The sequence below is a fragment of the Gymnoscopelus microlampas genome, assembly GCF_963454915.1.
Source record: "Gymnoscopelus microlampas genome assembly, chromosome: 17".
Classification (NCBI taxonomy): Eukaryota; Metazoa; Chordata; class Actinopteri; order Myctophiformes; family Myctophidae; genus Gymnoscopelus; species Gymnoscopelus microlampas.
Window position 1 is genome coordinate 13,820,272 of NC_139954.1, and position 20,742 is coordinate 13,841,013.

The 20,742-nt window shown below is 42.5% G+C and overlaps 1 protein-coding gene across 1 annotated transcript in view; it reads left to right on the plus strand.

Moving 5' to 3' along the window:
• The window catches only part of ramp1 (receptor activity modifying protein 1), a 51,879-nt gene that overhangs the window by 21,222 nt on the left and 9,915 nt on the right, over positions 1-20,742 (plus strand). Inside the window, exon 2 of the mRNA XM_084084749.1 lies at positions 14,454-14,595. Within this exon, the coding sequence (XP_083940875.1) occupies positions 14,454-14,595 (142 nt within the window). The remainder of the gene's footprint in view (positions 1-14,453; positions 14,596-20,742) is intronic.

Here is a 20,742-nt window from a genome sequence, read left to right on the forward strand (position 1 = left end):
TAAAGCATGAATTACAATTGGATAGTTGCCGTTTGTTGGTGTACCTTGCTTTTTTTAAATATGAATCACCTAACTTTAAAATATATTCAGGTTTTGTGGATCGTGCAAGTCTCGGAAAAGGCCATTGTGCAAAACTTCTCCTCTCCAATCCACTCCTCTCCTCTCACCAGTCAAGTGTCTAGCCAGAAATAGTCCAGCTGGATTATGAAACACACTCAGGTTCATATAGCCACACAGGTACTTAATGCTAACAATACTTGAGGTAGATAGATGTTGTACTGGCACAGAGATAAACGTGATGTTCCTATTGAAAGTTTTGTGAATGGTGGGAATATTTCAGATTCAGAACCACATTGTATGGCATGGCACAGTGCTGTATGTTCAACTACTTTTCGGCAGAAACAGACTGTATCATATATGAGTGACTGACTAGTGACTATCGTAAACGATACAGAACCACCTCCCTGACAATATCGCCGGGACAGTTTGTTTATTTTTGGACCACAATTCTTATATGAGACGATTCTAAGATAGAAAAATTACTTCCGTGAACTCGGCAGATGAACGAGTGACGTCAGGACTTTGGTTCTCTATGCTACTTCTCTTCCTCTTCATAACAGAATTACAGCACACTGAACTGCTTCCACAGTTCTCTCCTCTCACCACTACAGTCTACTCTAACTCCAGATATAACACTCAGATGATTTATGAAACACAGGTACTTCAGTCCAAAGATAGCCAAGATAGAGAGAGAGATATGACGCAAATGATTCAGATGACAACGAACCTGGTGGCCTTCATGCAAAAGTTCTGTAATGACCAGAACAAAAAATAAATTGGTTGGTTTAGTAGAACGGATAGAAGATAAATTGTCCCTCTCCTCTCCTCTCCTCTCCTCTCCTCTCCTCTCCGGATTGACCAAATGACCACACAAAATAATGGGTTCTCCTTGAAAAGTGTCACTTCTCTCCATTTCCATGGATTTCTTTGGTCACACTCATTTGCAGTGTTGTTAATAACAAGCAGTAGCGGCTCAGAGGGGAACCTTAAGCTTTATCAATTACACATCAGTGACTTTGTGTCCTAGATTACTACCTGGCCGGCAGCTTCACTGTGCAGCCATTCGGGGGGGGGGGGGGGGGGGGGGGTTCACATTGCGTGCGTGCCATTTCTTCTCTCATTTTCTGCACTATTGAATTGCCTAATTGCTATCATTACAAACACAAGAGGTTCACCCATGTATTCATTTCCATCTTTTCACCATCCACGTAGCGTCAATTTGCACAATATTAGGATGGCGTAATTCCACTCTGTACCAGAGGTCTCAGGTCCTCCATGCGGTGCTGAGGTTGTGATCAAGGGCGTCATTTGGGGTCCCAAGGAATCGCCAAGCAATAGCCACCCCCTGGCGTTTGCATTCGGCCTCAAATTCAGTTATTTTATGCATATTATCTCCGCCATTGAACGTTTTTTATTTATTTTTTTAGATTTAGATTGCGTGTCAATCCACGGCCATCAACATGTGACACACATGTTGAGGACACGTATTTTCCTGTCTGTTCCCATACATTCATTAAACACTTTCAACCTGTCATTATAGCCAAAGATTTAATCATATAAAACATTTATTCAGAATGAAGTCTATTTTTAGTGCAAATAAAGGCATCAACCTGCATGAATGAGGCATCATCTATATGCATAGTTTGATGCGAAATATTCACAGTCATACAATGCTGTCCCACAACGGAAATAGCTAATCTACAAGCTCACAACAACGTGTCGTGATGCAACACATCGTGCGGGACACTGGCACAGGATACTGGCACACATTGAAGTATAAATCTGGCTTTAATGTGGTCAATATACAGTTTGGGTCCTACATGAACTCAATGGCCTGTTTATGCTGCAGCTTTCAAGCTCATACAACCTTGGAGATGCTCGCCTGAGGCTTTAATAATGCTAATAATGCTAAGAGTGCTTAGGTAGGAGAAAGGGGTGCACGGTGTATCCTTCAAGGCCCCCTTGAGCCACTCTCTGTTGGAAGGATGAGGGAGAGAGGGACGGAGACAGGAGCACAGAGATTAACGAATGCCGAGTTCATGGTTCCTTTGAATATATTCCATTTTCTCATATTCAATTTTCTCTTGCATTTTTCAATCTCTCTCTCTTTCTCTCTCTCATAATGAGAGTTTATCATGTTTCCGTTACAAATGAAATTCCACCCATGGTCCCCCGCTGTCTTGACTAGGGCAGCAGACAGAGGTTGATGAACGTTTTAATGCACATGTGCGTGCGGGTGTGCGTGTGTATGTGTGTGTATGTGTGTGTATGTTAAGGTTAGGTTGAGGTTAGTTTTAGGGCTAGGGAAATGGATTTTGATATGAATGTTTTTATTAGTTCTTTAGAGCTAATTTCAGTATGGTATAAAAATCAACCTACAGATGTAACACAGTGAACCTTTAGCCTTTTTTTGTGGTCAAATTATATTATCATTGCATTTTAATACATTTTAAAGATCTATCTGAAAGTCCATCTGGAAAAAAAGAATCCCTAGAGAATAGTGGGGGTTTTTTTAGACTGCAAAACCGTTTTGAGTTGATTTGTGTGAACACTCCACGGGTGAGAAATACCTCTTTTCATTTCCAATCCAAAAGGAACATTACTTTCTTAGGAATTATTCCGGGCTGCTTATGAGTTGTGATGCGCTCATTGAGGAGGGGCGAGTGGAAGGGCATACAGTAATAGAGAGAAAGAAAGAAAGAAAGAAAGAAAGAAAGAAAGAAAGAAAGAAAGAAAGAAAGAAAGAAAGAAAGAAAGAAAGAAAGAAAGAAAGAAAGAAATCTGTCTTGTTTTGACAAGGATCTTCATTCTCAACTCAAATGGCCATAGCGCAGTTGTTTTTGTATCCATTGTTTCTTTCTGTTGTATTGTACAATAGCAATCTGTACAGTAGCAATAGCAGAAGTCTGCCATTATGTTTCCCTGCTTTAGTGCTGTTGCAGACTTGCAGTATATTCTTTTAAAATCTTTTATAAAGTGTATTTATCAATATTTATTTCAACACCTAATTCCTCATTATTTATTTCAACACCTAGAATTTCTCATTACAGGAATATGTGATGAGTAGATGACTATAAGCTTTTTTTGTTGCTCTGACAGTGTTCAAATGTAACCAAATGGACCCTTCCGGGTCCATTTGGTTACATTTGTACACTCTCAGAGTTACATTAACGCTGAGGATTTCACTGTGCAGATCCGTCTTTCATTTCATGAACCTTTGTGCATCCATAGTTATATATTTATGTACACTTATATTTCTTGGCTGCGCTGATTTCCCCCTGCGGGATCAATAAAGTACAGACTCGTGGCGGAGCAATAATGCAGCAGTGAATTGGAGATAGCGACACAATGCTGTGGCTATCAAACACCCAGCGCCTTCGCAAAGCATCGCCATAATTCATACACATTATTACCATCATAATAACTTATTGCCCCCAAGGAATGGCGGTTGAAGTCGGCAGCATTCAGAAATTCTCTCTCACTCCCACAACATACAAACAAGGGTTGAATGATAGCAGCTATTTCTAATAGAGGGCTATTTATATTCATAAACATGCCTAGAGGCAGTCTTAACAGCTGAATGGCATGCAGCGTTTAAAAAACGTTTTCTTCCGCTTTGTCTTTCTTTCTTATTTGTCTTTATTCTTGTCTGTCTGTCTTTCTTTCTTTCTACCCGCTGTAAACACTGTAAAGTCCAGTAAAGGAATGATATCATGTCACTAACTGCATTTACACAATGACAAGGTACCCGTGGGCCGTGGACATACAGTAAACTAATATAAAAAAAGGCATGAAATATTGCACTTGAGGTGGACATACCTCCATGCTGGCAGGCTAGTATCATTCTATTTATTCACCATTTTGAAACTTTGAAACTAATGCAAAATTTAAAAAGATAGCATAGAAAATATGCAGAGTGATACTAGTCTGAGAACGAGGGAATATAGATCTGCTTTAACCCATTAAAACCGGGAACGCATCTGTGTCATTTTTATTTTATTTCTTTGGCTATTAAGAAATAGCAGAAATATAAGCTTGTAGATCTGCTATTTTTGAAAAAACTTGAAAATGTGTGCAAATCTTTGAATACATTATTGTTTTAAACAACATCTTTAACTCAAATCTTTCCTTCTGGAGGTCCCTGGAACAAAATATTAATGCAAATGCACACATTTTCACGATAAAAAAAGCAGATCTACAAGCTTATAGCCACGCTACTATATGAGCTTGTATATCTGCAATTTTTGAATAGCCCAAAGAAATCTTAAAATGACACACAGATGCGTTCCCGGTCGTAATGGGTTAATGCAGACCTCCTCTCTTCTCTCCATCAGCGGGCATCAACTCACTTGCTGCCTCATTAGTCTTGAGCCCTAAATAAACAACACGTCTGTATGTAGCCTGTTTGCCTGTGTGGCTGCGAGTTCAGACTGGAAGGCGTCACATGCTACATGCTGTCTGTGAACCGACAGTGTGAGGCGTCTCTCTGTACAGTAACTACAGCATGAGAGGCACCCATCTGTTTGTCCATATAGTGGACGTGTCTGGGACGACAGGCCCACAGCGCTAAGCCCAGGGATTTTGCAAATGAACCCGCAATGCGAAAAGAAAGGGTTGCTCTAACTGGAGCCCGGAAGATCAAGAGGAGAGACTCTGATATCCTATCACTACTCTAAAGGCTGCAGCACAATGAACTTTAGCGAGATCATACAGTATAGAACAAAATGCCGCAATTGCGGAAGAAGAAAAAAAAAGATCGCCTCGCATAAGTTTCACGCCTTGTCAAAGTTCGACAAAGTTCTCTGGTCAGAAAATCAACGTTTCATATGTAGTCCCCACTCCTTGGGGTGTTTTTGGTCACTTTATATGTATATATATATGGGTTATGGTAATATATATTATATATATCCACATACGTGAAATTCGTCCTCTGCATTTACCCATCCTACTGTATAATCACTAGGAGCAGTGAGCAGCCATTCGTTCGGGGACCCGGCGCGCAGGGAGCAATTAGGGGTTAAGAGTCTCTTGCTCAGGGACACACATCGACACATTGCTGGCCTGGCCTGGTATTGAACCTGCGACAACCAGGGCCTGCTCTGGCTGCCCCGGCGGGCTCACTAACCAGTAACCACTCAGCTATAGACCCATATGGCAAAATCACTGTTCCATGTAGCCTTCCCCTGTACCATGGCAGAAGGCAATATCAAAATCACAGCTCCTCTCCCACCCTAGATCGGTTTACCTCGTCTCCTACAGTACATAACTGCTTACCTTTTCATGCTCCTTGCTTGAGTTCACATCCCTGCTCCTCCCCAGTCTCAAAATAATCACCTTCCTTCTACACCTCCTTGAGCACAACCTTTGTTCCACAACCTGGGATTGACTTCACCCCCTTCTCTGGTTCAGGTCCCAAGAGACATCTGCACAGTCATCTATATAGGTATATATAGTATAGAGTCAAACTATATACTCAAGTAAATACTCAAGTATTGAACACAACAAATTACGAAGTACATTCTTTTTTATATCAATGCATTGCTGTATTGAAATTTAGAACATTTCGTCGTGAGCTTGTAGATCGGCATTTCTTTGCGACAGTATTTGTGATATAGGGCTTAAGTATTTAATAATAAATAGAGATATACGTATGAATAAGTGAAGTTGGTGCTCTACTGTACGGTCATATTTTGTCCTATGCCCTGGACATTCACACACCGACCCCGGTCTCGTTATCTTTGCTTCCTAGTGCAGAGGAAGGGGTCCTTGACATGAAAAAGATTGAGCACCACTGATATAGAAACATACGTTTTTCAGAATACTGTTGGGATTTAGGAGACATGTACAATCGGCTTCAGGTCTTAATGGGTTAAAAGATGTGAATCACTGGTTTCTTTCCAAATTGGTCTGAAAAAACATCTATCAGGAGACCACAAGGGGAGGAAAATGTAAATTCCCATCAAAAGGAGGCGTCATTCACTGCCAACGTTTATCTTTTTTCTCCTTTGTACATACACATAGTGTTTTGTATTTGTTGATGACATGTAATTATTGTGTACATTTGTTATGCTATGTTGATGAATTGAATACACAGGAGGACCACAATGGAACAAGTCGGCAGGACTTTTTTGTGTTATCCTTTTAGCCTTAATGTCTGACTGTACCCCGTGCTGTTTACATTTCTGACTAATTAAGTATTCAATCAATCAAAAAGAATTGTCACAGAATGGAGAATGACACCAACACTGTGACAGGCCGCTGTCAAGAAGCACACCGTAAAATTCCTTAAACATTTTTCATGAGCATGCCAAGTATTGCTCTTGTGAGTTTTGGATTATGCTAAATGGAATGATTAGTAATTCATGGCAATATCTATCAACCCGTGGCTTCACAAACTAGCTCTTTTCAAAGAGGCTGTCAACATACCACAGTAGGCTACTGTATGTTGCAACTTGCGGTGAAAAAAAGATTCTTGATATAATGCATTACTGTGGTGAAATAATAATAATTTAATTGGCCGTGCTTATTTGTGACATTTAGGAAAACTGAAACAATTAATCAGTTCTGCTGAGACATTTGTTGCAGGAAAACAAAAGTCCACATCTGCTGCCTTTCAAGTTAGAACCTTTCACTTTCTTTCTTTCTTTCTTTCTTTCTTTTCTTTTAATTTTTATGTATGAACTTTATATGCCATCCCATCTGTATATTTGCAACTATTTGAGATTTCTGAATCCAGTTAGATTGTAGCCCTTTTACTTACACACACACACACACACACACACACACACACACACACACACACACACACACACACACACACACACACACACACACACACACACACACACACACACACACACACACACACACACACACACACACACACACACACACACACACACACACACACACACACACATTACCCTCCTTATACCCTTATACCCATTCTCATGAGCCCCTTCTCTTCCATTTCTTTCTCTACCCCCTCCCTCCTGTTATCTGAATTACTGCTGCCTCTCTTCTCTCTTTTACCCATCCCCCTGTTCTTTCTCATTTTGCACCCATCTCTCACTCTCTACTTATTCTCCCTCCTCCGACTTTCCCCTCTCTCCCTCTCTCTCACTCTCTCTCTCTCACTCTCTCTCTCTGAAAGAGTTCAGAATTGACTCCCACATTCCCTGGGTAATTACTCTATATTCAGACTCCCATCATCTCCCAGACTGTCATGTGAGATGAATCTCGTTCCTCCACTGTGAGCCTACTTATCTTCCTCTCAGGACTCATAATACGCTTTGAATGTTTCATCTAAGTCTTTTATTTAGGTCTATTATTATTCATTTGTTTTCAATTTGTGTCATACTCATACTCATTACCTGTGTCATACTCACTACCTGTGTCATACTCATTACCTGGCATCTCTATTTTGGTCATGTCATTGTAAGGGAAGATTTTCTAAATAGTGGAAAATAGCCAATCTACTAGATCAGCTATTTTCATTATGCAGTAAAGTATAAAATACAGGGCTTAAGTGATTAAGTAAGTAAGCTGTTACCATTGGACCATTTCACCCAATCCAACACGCAGCACCGTTTTCAAGGTCAATGTCTTTTTATGTGCAGTGTGCAGTATTGTATCGTTCTCCAATCGTTTGTTGGAAAAGCCCCAGAAAACATGAAAAGGCCACGAGTTACAGCTTGATGTATGATGTAACACAGCAGATCAATGATTGGGTCAAACTTGACTCTGGGAGTCGACGCGCGTGTGCGTGTGTGCGTGTGTGTGTGTGTGTGTGTGTGTGTGTGTGTGTGTGTGTGTGTGTGTGTGTGTGTGTGTGTGTGTGTGTGTGTGTGTGTGTGTGTGTGTGTGTGTGTGTGTGTGCTGCTTTTGAATATGTACTGTAATACAGGCTTTGAGGCAGTCGAAAGGGCATTGTGACACAGGAAGGTGAATTTGAGAAGAGATGAGATAGTGGAGGAGTCAGCTTAGCTTTGCACTACATGTGGGCACACACACACACACGCACGCACACACGCACGCGCGCGCGCACGCACAGGCTTCAGGCAGGTTGAGCTCCTACACAGAGGCCAGTGCACTCTGGGAGACTTCGCACAGAGAGCAGAGAAGAAGCATCACGTGACTGGTCAAAGGTTGTCATAAGCCACGTTCCATATTATTTACAAGCACTTAATCAGAAATATGGCATCCATCTCACATCTTATTTCCCTCTCTGTCTCTCACCTTTACTCTGCCACAAAAGAACACACACTTATGTAGAACATGGAGGGGAAAGGTCTCTCTCTCACTGCTATTTGCACCCATTACTGTTAAGTCAAATGGGCTCCCTCTTATCCTTCCAGCGGTTGGAACAAATCATCCATGCTTTTGTCTCCTATGGCCTTGACTACTGGCATTAACCCATTCAATCCGGGAACAGATCCGGGGCGGATCTACAAGCTCATAGACCCCTTAACAGACGACGTCACACTGATAAGAACCAGAATGCGTGCAACCAGTATGCGTGCAATGAAACCCATTCTATCAGGTATCGCTAGGACGCGCCTCACTAGCCAACACACAAGAGGGGGTTGGGGTGTGCTGAAACCAGCGCACCCCGAAACAACAGTTTGGGAATTGATTGCGTGAAACAATCACCTGTGCGTCCAGTCTCAACGTTAGTAAACAAATAATTGGTCTATAGCACGGCACAGAGTGCCGCACTACGAGCTTGTAGATCTGCTATAAAAAAAAAAATGATTTTTTTTTTGCAGATCTTCAAATATATACAGTAGGCCTACATTTTTAACTCAAATCTTTGCTTCTGGGGATTCTACAAATGTCTTCTGAATCCCAACAGTTTTGCTATATATCAGTGGTGCTCAACATGTATTTGTCCGTGGACCCCCCCCATCTCAAAATATTTTGTTCCAGGGACCCCCAGAAGCAAAGAATTTAGTTCAAAATGTATATTCAAAGATTTGCTCACATTTTCACGATTTTTTTGTTGTTGCAGATCTACAAGCTCATGTGCCACGCTATGAGCTTGTATATTTGCTATTTTCTGAATAACCAAAGAAATCTATGACACAGATGCTTTCCCGGTCTTATTGGCTTAACAAACACACTGCATACTTGGTAAATGGTAAACGGTGCATTTATATAACATAGCGCCTATATCCAAGGTGCTTTACACTGTGCATTACATTCACCCATTCACACACCGACAGGCGGAGGAAACCATGCAAGGCACCAAGCTGCTCATCGGGAGCAATTAGGGGCTTCAGGTGTCTTGCTCATGGACACTTCTTTGGCCACGGTTACATGGACACTCATGTATTCATTCAGAATGAATTCATTCCGAATGAACTCATTCTGAATAGAGGAATCTGATCCACTCACCTGTTTACATGGGACCTGAATAAAAGTATTCCTCGTTTACATGACCAAAGCATTCATTCAGAATATAACTTTTGACATGCGCAAAGTGGTTCCCGCCTACGCCCGGGCATGGACCAGGGGCCACTACCCGGAGCAGAGCTTCCCCTGGTGGGCATGGGAGGAGGCAATAGCCCCCTTGTGCCTCCGCGGCGGAGGTCTATCGGTCGTAGGCAGGCCCGGAAGCAACGCACCAGGCAGCGTTGTATGCGGTGCAAGCCTGTGTTCCTTTGTCATCGCCGTTTTAATGCAAAAGTAGCAGATCTACAAGTTCAGACCAGTTTCTTTTTTTGTATTGGTACCAGACACGGTAAAACGTAGGCTAGCCTATAGTATTTGTCACATTTCTCATGTAGGTACCGTACGATGATGTCATCGCGCATTCGCACATGGTCATTATAATAATAAATGGAGAGAGAGAGAGAGAGAGAGAGAGAGAAAGAGAGAGAGAGAGAAAGAGAGAGAGAGAGAGAGAGCGCGCGACACTACAGTCTATGAAACAAGGCAGGCACGCTCATTTATGGCAAAAATACAAAAGTATTGGCATCAAAATATACACTTAAGTAGAAAGTATAAGCTACTCATTATGCCGAGTGTCACGTTTTATTGTATTATTATGAAAAAGCTTTGAAACATGCTGTAACTCATTCACTGTGACGAAAATCCTCTTTCTGCGCCGAGTAGCGCGCGGTGCGCACACGGTTCTGTCCATAGAGGTATAATATAACGGGTCTGTCGCCCTAAAACACAATCGCCCCGGGTCAAAATCCAGCCACCATGGAGCAGCAGTGGATGGCCCGCTCAAAAGGTGCGTGGGGCGGGGTGTTTTGGGGCGACCGTTCCGGCTGCCCATGTAATGAATTGATGAGCCCTTATAATGTTGTTTTCATTTATTTTTGTTCAATGTATGCTATTAAAATAATGCAGCTATTGCAGTATTGGGCCTTAACATGCGATTAAAAATGTATATGTGTTTGGCCCCTCATATATAAAATAAATACAAATAATAAAATTAAATCTGATTTAAAATTGAAACTTGCATGCTGATCAATGCGTTTCTGCGTTTACGTGTGGACAGGGATTACAAAAAAAAATCTTTGCCATGTGGCCAGGGATTCTTTTTAAAAACTGAGGACTAAAATATCTGTTTAGAAAAAGATCCATATAAGTGTAGCCTAGGCCAGCAATCCTCGGAGCGTCCGTTCTCCTGGACAAGTCTGGGCTTAACCATTACAGGCTTATTACATGACGCTATTAGAATCATTAATTTTATCCCGCAGGAGCGAGCGCTTCTCAGCACCAACCGTGGCCGAATTAGAGATTTGATAGGTCATTTTTGGACAATTCTGACAGCCCTACTAAGCACGGACATGCGCAAAGGAATGCATGTATTCCAAACAGACAGGAGCGTTTGGAATAAAGTGTTTACATGGTCAATTCCGATTGATTTAACCCGATTCAAACGGTCTATACCACCCCTCCTATTCCGAATGAAAATGCATTCGGGTCAGACTGGAATGGAATATTCTATTCCAATTGGGGTGTTTACATGAGCAAATCTATTCGGAATGAATTCATCCATTCATCCATTCCGAATAGAAGTGTATTCATTCCGAATACAAGTGTCCATGTAACCGTGGCCTTGACACTTAACTCTGGGAACCTTCCGCTTCCCAAGCGGCCGCTCTACCTCCTGAGCCACTGCCGCCTGCCAACAGTATGTCACAAGGCTGAAGCTCAGATATTTAATTAGCACCAAATTCCGCAGCAAGATTACAAAACCAAGACTTCACAATGTATCGCCCTGGTCCTGACTGCTCTGAATTTGCTTTAATATCCATATCTGCTTATTCAGCTTTCAGCTTGATCACAGGCTCACAAAAGACAGGTGCGCTGAATTATATTGCTGATTACAATATGTAACTACTTTGCAATGAATGAATTGAACATGACACATCAGAATGCTTCATCCATATAGACACGTTTTCTGATCATGTTTTTCTTTTTTTATTTCACATTACATTTAAATATGGCTGAACTCACATAAATAATATAGTCAGTGTTTGATTCCTGTTGGATTACCTCGGCAAGTTGATTTTCATAGCGTAGTTAAATTAAAGAAAATACACTTTGTAAAACCGTCAGCAGTAATGTTAATTACAGCACAGAGTTGAATGGGGAGAATCCTGCTCTATGCTCACAAGGTCGTTCTACGTCTCAGAGAGTATCCCTGCCGCTCTTCTCACAACACAGCACTCAAAAAAGAGAAAAGAAGCTGTGTTATATTTTGCTGCATCTTGGTTTTAGCATAATTAAACATGTCTGGCAGCCTTTGCCATTTGGAGGCCTGTTTCAGCACAATGCGCTCCTTTGACACAAACATGCACCCTATAATCACAGCGTCCATCCCTGACAATAGACTACCATCTGATATGCGCCCTTAAGCACCATGAACAGTGACACTGTCGCCATCCGAGTATTAAACCCTAATTAATTATTAGGCTTCAGGGATGTAACTCACAATAGAGTAGCGACCCCACAAAAGACCCTCTTTGGGCGTTGCCCATTTCGTGCCAGACTGGTGAGCTGGAGGTCCAGGTTCAATCCCAGGTCAGGGCACTTAACACTACAATATGATAACATCCCAATAACAATTCTACGATAGGATATTTATCCGACATGATGATTTGGGGGAAAACATTGCTGACAGGAGAAGCCACTCGGTGAGTTGTCTTTCCACCACCCAGAGTGGACAGTCAGAGACAGAAATAGACGTCTCTTTGCAGTATAAGTCTCTCTCTCAACTCAACTCAACATATGCATGCACGTTCTCCCTCCTATTTTATGTATGCCTACAGTGAGTCACACACATCTGTGCAATGACTCCGCACACACGATTGCCGCGAAGAAGCTCATACAGTAGCTTCCTCCGCCGCTGTGCTGGGCAGACAAAAAAATATAGAAAAATAATACCTATTGTAGAGGCTGTCCATGACAATGTTGTTACATTCCTAGGCTATTCCTTTTACTACCGTAAGGGCCACAAGCATTGGCTTTTTAATAAGACAGACAATAAATCCTGTGGGCTAATCACCTGGCCCTCTCTCCTTCTCAATAGGCTACATTACATGTTGTACCGGAGTTGGAGCAGGAGAAAAGGAGACATTCCGACACTCACTCTCTCTCTCTCTCTCTCTCACACTCACTCTCTCTCACATTCATCTTTCGGCCCTGTCAACATGTGTAGATAAACTTCATCCTCTCTCCTCACAAACTTTGTGGCAATGTAAACAGCTTTACATGTTTATGTTTCCCATCCCGCCATCCTACTTTGGTCATCCTGACATCGTCCTCTTTATCTTCTTTTTAATGTGCACATATATGGAGAAAGAGGTAAAAGAGCTGGAAATTATGTGGAGAGAGAGACGGAGGCGTATTAGACAGCCCAATGTAAAAGTCTACTCATGTTTCTCCTCACTTACAATAAACCCATTCTGTCAGAGGTAATTAAAGAAACCTTTTCAATTCTTCCGAACCTTGCCACAGTAGAGAAGCAGGCACTCTGTACTGTACGTCTCCAAGCTTCTGTAAACTCTTTTCACCATTAGCACGCGGTGAGAAGACAGCTGACTGTTTGAGTGTGTGTGTGCGTGCGTGCTTGCGCATGCGTGCGTGCGTGCGTGTGTGTTATACGCATGCGCAAGCACGCACGCACACACACACGCACACATTATGTGCAAGTGTCTCAGGTACTGAAAATATACAAGTTGCTGTTGATTGATATGAAATTCTTAGTGAGTGACTCCAAAGACAGCTAGTTCATTGCAACATGTCTGCTGCTGTGTTTTTTCCCCTCATGTTTCTGAGCGTTCCTTTTAAAAGATCAGGCGTTGAGGTCTGTTACGTCTAAACCTAACCGCTATTCAGTCAGATATTGCCTATACAAAGCATAAAGATCTCAGATGGCAGTGACACACCATTTCTTTAAATCGGCTGGTTGCCATCAACAGAAGTAGATGGGCTTCAGGTAACATTCTCACCTAACTGCACTCTCTCCCCACCCTGCCTATTCTTCCACTCTTTCTGCCTATTATTTCCCTATTCCCATCTCTCCCCCCCATTTCTCCTGAGCCGCCTCCCATTTTGTTCTGTCTCTCTTTATTATCTGACTTCTCATCGCCCGTCTCTTTGCCTATCCTTTTTTCTCTCCCTCCTCCATCTTCCCTATTCCTATTCCCATCCTTCCTACCCTCCCTTCTCTTTATCCCCTCCACATGGATTCTCAGTTGCCAAGACTGATTTCAGTCATTTGGATTCCATGGAAGCCAGCATGTCTTCTACGGAAGCATGTTGCGCAGCAAAAATAGCCGATCTACAAGCTCTCAATGCGTCTGTGACGCATTGAGAGCTTGTAGAAAGGCTATTTTCGGTTATTTTAAAGAGGTGCAGTGCCATGGTTTTGCACTTTTTCTGTTTTTCATGTCTATGAGGTTGATAGAACTTCATTAAGCCCCCTGGTGGTGTTTTTATGGTGTTTGATGTCTTCTCTGACTATTTTGAGTTTCTTCCTGGAGGCTGAAACCTTGAGGGTCAAACGTGCCAATAGAAACACAGCACTTTAATGACACTGTAAAATTATACCCTCCCCCTGATTATCATAACACAACAGGTGTGGGCATGAGGAGGAGGGACTAGGACAGGTGGGTGGTGCTAAGGTGGTGGAGGAGGTGCTAAGGTGAGAACCAGGTATACTTAATGAACTGGAGGCGTGTCCACATAAAAACATAATTTTAACACTTTCTGTACACTTTTTTTGGAAGAAATCTTCCTCCTAGTATAACCATAATACCTGATGATTATGTTTTAGGATGGGGGGGAAAAATCACTGAAAATCACAGCACCCCATCTTTAATACATGCCTCCATCCACTACTCTCTCTCTCTCTCTCTTCCCCTATATAGCAATGATGTGCCAGTGTGTGTCGGTGCTGGGGTGTGGCCCCCATTATGAGTACGCCATCGAGGAGTTCTGCCTGGCCAAGTTCCGTCTGGACATGGAGGAGTTGGACCAGAGGCGGTGGTGCAGCTGGGAGGAGACTGTGGAGTAAGTACTGCAGGAAAAGATAGCAGGTATCAAAATGTACTTAAAAGTACCAAAAGTAGAAAGTACTCATTAAGCAGAACCCATTTCACACGTTTTCAAAATGGGTAAAATGTGTAAAAAAAAAATAGCAGATCTATAAGCTCGTTATGAGCTTGTAGATCGGCTATTTTCAAATGGCCGAAATGTATAGGGCTGAAGTAGTTAATGTACGTTTTGTAATAATAATCAAAATCTACAAAGTAATTAGTAACTAAAATCTTCAAATAATTGTAGAGGAGTAAAAGTACAACATTTGCCTCTGAGATGAAGTGGAGTAGAAGTAAAAGTACTGAAAATTGGAACTACTCCAGTAAAGTCAAAATACCTCAAAATTGTACCAAAGTACAGTACTACAGTACAGTAAATGTACTTAGTTACTTCACACCACTGCCTGTTTCTGACAGCGAGCCAGGACACGCACGAATGCACACACACACGCACTTGTCTTGCATTATCATAACGACTCCCCAACAAGATTAATACAGTATATCTTTGCACACATTACACATCAGTCAGTCAGTGGCAGGAATCCGTACAGTCCCTGCTTCAATGACAGCACACAACGAGCATGCACACATAGACAAATATCCAGCCAAACAAGCAGAGGCACATACTGTACATACACAAACACAGATATTTATATACCTCCATTCACCTGCCCTCCCTCGCTCTGTCTCTCTCACACAATCTTTCTCTCTCACACAATCTGTCTCTCTCACACAATCTGTCTCTCTCACACAATCTGTCTCTCTCACACAATCTGTCTCTCTCACACAAGCGCGCGCACACACAGCCTACAGTACTATGCAGAGTGTGAGACTTCAAATTTGCATAATGCAATTACTCTGCAAGAGTCTAAGTTTTTGCAGTCAATTGCCACAGAGGCAATGATCTATTGACAGAGAGGAGATTATATTAGCACCAAGACGCTTTGGGACACCAACAATCCCAATAGATATCCCTTCATCCTGGCTGCAGCCCTTATACAGTATAGCTGATTGAGTTTTGGTCACCTTCCAACAATTGATTAGAGTGTGGGTGCATGGGAGAAACAAGAAAGGGAGGGTGTAAGCTGACTTTTTCAGGGGGCCCTATGCAAAATCTGGGTCCCCACTACCTCAAGGAAAAGCTGTCTTTACTGGATGTGAATTATCTTAACATCTCCCACATCTGAGCGAGAGACAGACAGACAGACAGAGATACAGTATAGCATCTTCATCCAAAGTGCTTTACAATGTGTGTTACATTTACTCATTCACACACATTTAGAATAGTTACACATCCTGGAGTAGTGTGTATTTGACTTTGACTATTTGACTGTGTGAGTGAGTGAGTGAGTGAGTGAGTGAGTGAGTGAGTGAGTGAGTGTGATAGTGAGTGTGAGTGTGTGAGAGTGAGAGAGAGACCTGGCTGTCATCTATACTCAGTCCTCTTCTGTCATTTATGCCCACTGCTGCCACATTGTCGTCATTCTACTGTATATAGTCCTCTGACCAGTTCAAGTACAGTCAGAATGCATTAGATGTGCAACTGTTCCTTGCCCGTAATTATGTCAGCTCATTCAGAGCACATTAACCCACTTCCCCTTCTCTAACCCATTTTGTCAGTCACTTATGAAGTTCTACTAGGATTCTATAGGGCTACCACTGACATGCCTCTAAAAAGAAATATGTTTAATCTGAAAAAGACAGAAAGTTGAGGTCATATCCACCATAGGATTCAAAACAGATCTCACTCATTGATTTTCATACCATGTTTTGTGGTTCAGAAAAATGTTCTGTGCACATCACTGTAGTGCTTTGTGCAGTCTCCTGTTGTAGCTTATTGTGTATTCTACGGTTCACTTACTTCCACCTCATCATTGGCCATTATGCATTAAACCAGGAGTTCCCAAACTTTTCCAAGGACCCTCAAATTGCCACAAGCAATCCCTGCACACAATATATCACCCCAGTTTCACAATACACCCACTCTCTCATTGTAGCAGTGCATAATGAGGCCTGTACCCTGAGGAACACCTGATTGCTGACATGTCTGCATGGGGGGAAAAAAGTAGCCTGAAGTGGTACAATAAAACATTTGAACCCGAGCTATAAGTCTCGCATTGCAAAACCACTCATCTGTTTTGTTCTGCATACTGTTGACTGTAGCTGAGCACCTATAGCCAACAAGGCAATCAGAGGAAGTGCAGTCTGCTTTGCATCTGCACGTACGTACATTATAACAACCAAACAAATGCTGATGTGAAGCGAGCCTACGAGTACATGGGTGCTTTCGGAAATACCCTTGGAGAGCGCTGGAGTGCTCTCCGGTCGTCGACAATTCAGAGTGCTGTGCTCCCAGAGCACTCAGTGAGCACACTGACCACTCCGACTGAAAAGCTGTGTCGTTCCGAGAATCTGAACAATGGAGGAGGCATTGCAAAATGCGATGGTTGCAGTTTGTTTGGTACTCTAGACAACATTCAACATTTGTCTACAGTAACAAAAGGTATAATCATGACATGGAATGAATTGAATGAATTTTAAAAGACGAAAATGGCAACGTTAGTTAATGAGCATCTCCTCTGACTATTCATAAATGAACTGATATCAGAGCACTCTATGACGTCAACACCAAAGCGCTCTGAAATTGGAGCAGATTCTCAGAGCCAATTGTGTCCCATGTTGTGTCCCCCTTTTTTAAGCCAGCCATCTTCTTTACAACTGTGGTGCAAGTTACACAATCTCCTCGCACATTTCAGTCTAGTCCAGTTTTACATCGTTGCAAACCACATTTTTAGGATTCCGTTGGAAGTGGTTGCAAGTTGCAACTAATTGCGTCACAAATCATTGATGTGGACTTGGCTTAAGAGTAAACGGTCCCCTCCTCTTTTGAAGGGATTCATCACTTCAATGACCTGACCTCTCTGAGCCTACACACCTCATGTCCTGTGGCATTGAAATGCATGGCTAACAGGAGACTTTTCATCATGATTTCTAATGTTGCTCCTGTGCGCAGATATTTTGATCCTCCATTCTCTGTTGGTTTTGTCAACAGTGTGACAACATTGTACAAATAAACCACACTACAGTATGAGTCATGATGGTTTCATCATGTGGCTCACCACTTTTATGTTGTATAGCATTCCCTCTGCTTTAGCCCCCCCTCCCCACCACCGATCCCCTCAAGCAATTATTGTTATTGTGCCGTGCCTCGCTTTGCCATGCCCTCTCCCATCATCATATTGTAGCTAACACTCCAGTGCCCATGTGAGTAGAAAATTACAGTTGCAATTTAAAATGATTGTAGCCACGAGTCTCATTGCCTCTGCAATCTACTCGTCTCAATGCTTTGTGTTGCCGCACCTACTGCATGCAGTGTTCATTCATTGTACAACATGGCGCTGTCTCTCTTGTCCACTGGCATCCTGTTCCTCCATTAGGCTGTCAGCATGGAGAGCTGTTATCACTATTCACCCAGGACAGGTCTCTATATTTCACAGAGGCTTTGCCATAAGTCCAGCTCTTTGATGTGGAGTGGCTAAAGGGTGATTCATAGATTCATTTCTGTGCCCACTGGTGTCACGCTCACGCACTGAAAATAGCCAATATACAAGCTCACAAAGCGCTGCGCTACTACAGGTTGGGGGCTTGTAGATTGCCAATTTTCAGTGTGTGACATGACAACCAAGTATAAATCAGGCTAAAGAGACATTGTCACTGGGTTTATCCCTGGGTCCGTCTGTCTTCATCTTGTCACCCTGTGTATCCTGGCTGTCTATTTGATAAAAAGGGTTGAGGGCCAAGCTGGGCTGGGGTCAGTCCCAGTCCCAGAGTTCAGTATAAAGTGGCGGTTTAATGTGATGTGTCGATGTGACGGGACTGCTCGCGTGCTCAAGACAAATTTGCCCCTCGGGGGGACTTATAAAGCTCATCTTATCTCACTTTCACAAAGTGCACACAGCAGCTGTAGTTTGCCTGCTAAACGCAGATAGTTCGGTTTCAATTATTCATTAAATCAGTTGAATGGTTATGAGACAACAATCCTTGTGCCAAGAAAAATTTAAATAGTTCTCAATATTTTAATTATTTTGAAGAAAGCTCACTACCTGAGTTGATGGAGTCTGGAGTGAATCCCGACACGTTCTCACTTAAATATTTTTTTTATTTCATTTTGAATAGGCAATTTTTTCCCCCTCCCAATTTAGTCGTTTTTCCAATTAATTCCACCCACTGCTTTCCAATGCAGTTTCACCCTACTGGCTCACCTGCCAGAGAGGAGCCCCCACTGGGAGGATGTACAGTAGCACCTCTGTCTCCGTCCTACTCTCCCGTTCAACATTCCCTGCAAGGAAAACTGTCTTATCAGCAATGGTGATGCAGTCCTGCAACCCTGCTTCAAAACCACTAGAAACTGAAAAAACTGTCTTCTGTGTTTTATGCTGTGTCACAGTGTTTCTATGTGACTCATTTGTGTGTGTGTCTCATGTGTGTATCATCCACTTTGTCAGGCAATGACTCATTTCCACCTGGCACCATGATGACTAACTAATAAGATACACTGCCAAATTAGTTTTAACGTTTGTTTTTGCCTGGATAGTCCCTACTGTACATTGCTCTAAGGATGGCAATGTCGGTCTGTCTGAATGAAACATAACATCCCACGGACTAGTGGGTGGATCATACCTCTGACAAAATTTGTGAAACAGACAAGCAGAACATATCTAAAGGAGGTTATTGTCTTTCTCTGCCAACTAAAGTGATGAAAATAGCACAAAATATGTGTGTGCTCTTCACTACACACTGGTTGACCTGGTCCAAGCAGACAGGAGGTAGACTGCGTAAATCTATCCACTTCCAGAACAAAATTCAAGTTTAATTAATAATAATAATTACCGAAAGAATACCAAGCATTTACACACACATTCATGGAAGTGTATCTGGACACGTATTTACAGTAAAAATATGCATACAACACACACGCTTGCTTGTGCACATGCAGCACACATGCAAATACAGACGGACTCCTGTAAACACACAGCCACAGCATAAAAATGAGAGTACAGTGATCGGTTTGGGCCCTCTCTCTATCTGTTGTCTCACACTTTAAAATCCTGTGAGTTTAATGTCACACAGTGGCGTCAGTTCAGCAAAAGCTAGGGTATGGCAGCATGCACGCGACCTCATGCACGCGCGCGCAGCGCGCGTGCATGAGGTCACCCCCGCGCGCGCGAATTTTTTGTGCGGTTCTGGGCGGGTTGGGTTCGTTTTTTTCCAGTTTTTGGTTACTTTATTTCGGTTTTAGGGTTAGGATTCGGGTTAGGTTAGGGTTATGTTATTTAATTCTTATTTTTGCCTGATTTTCCCGATTTATTATCAAAAAAGTACTTCTTTTTTTTTCTCCCCTGGAGCCAGGGTATGGCAGCTGCAATAGCCTGCCATACCCAATTGACGCCCCTGATGTCACAGTGTGTGTCAGGGGTGTCACCCAAGTGCCAGACGACCGGATGCAGAGCAGGTTCAATACAACAGGAATGATTAAATCACACAAAGAGTACAAGACTTACGGATAGTGAATCTGGCAGAGGTCAAAACCATGGGGACAGCAGACCAAACCGGCGACCGAATCCAAAAATGGAGCACGCAATGATCCAAAATATCCATACAAGGAAAAGGTCAAGGCACACAGCAGGTCAGGCAGGCAGAACAGGTCTCTGAGACGGGACTCTGGTATTAGGAGCACAGAACAGAATACAGAACCTGAGACGGGGCACAGGCAACAGAATACAAAGCCAAAAACACACAGTAACAGTGCTTACAATATGGCACTGGAGGAAGAGAACTGCAATGCAGGCCTGATCACTAATGCCTGGCAGCTGTAGGTTCCACTAGCAGGGGAGGTCACATGACAGGTAGGAAAGGTAGGAGGTCACATGACAGGTAGGAAAGGTAGGAGGTCACATGACAGGTAGGAAACTGAAGTTCACATTATATAAACAAAAGCACATGGTTGACCAAAAAAAAAAAGTCTGGAAACACTGTTGACAAACAAAACCCCACAGAAACACAGGGAAGGCAAAAGAAAAGAACAAGGAAATAGCCAAATAACAACACAATAAATAACATG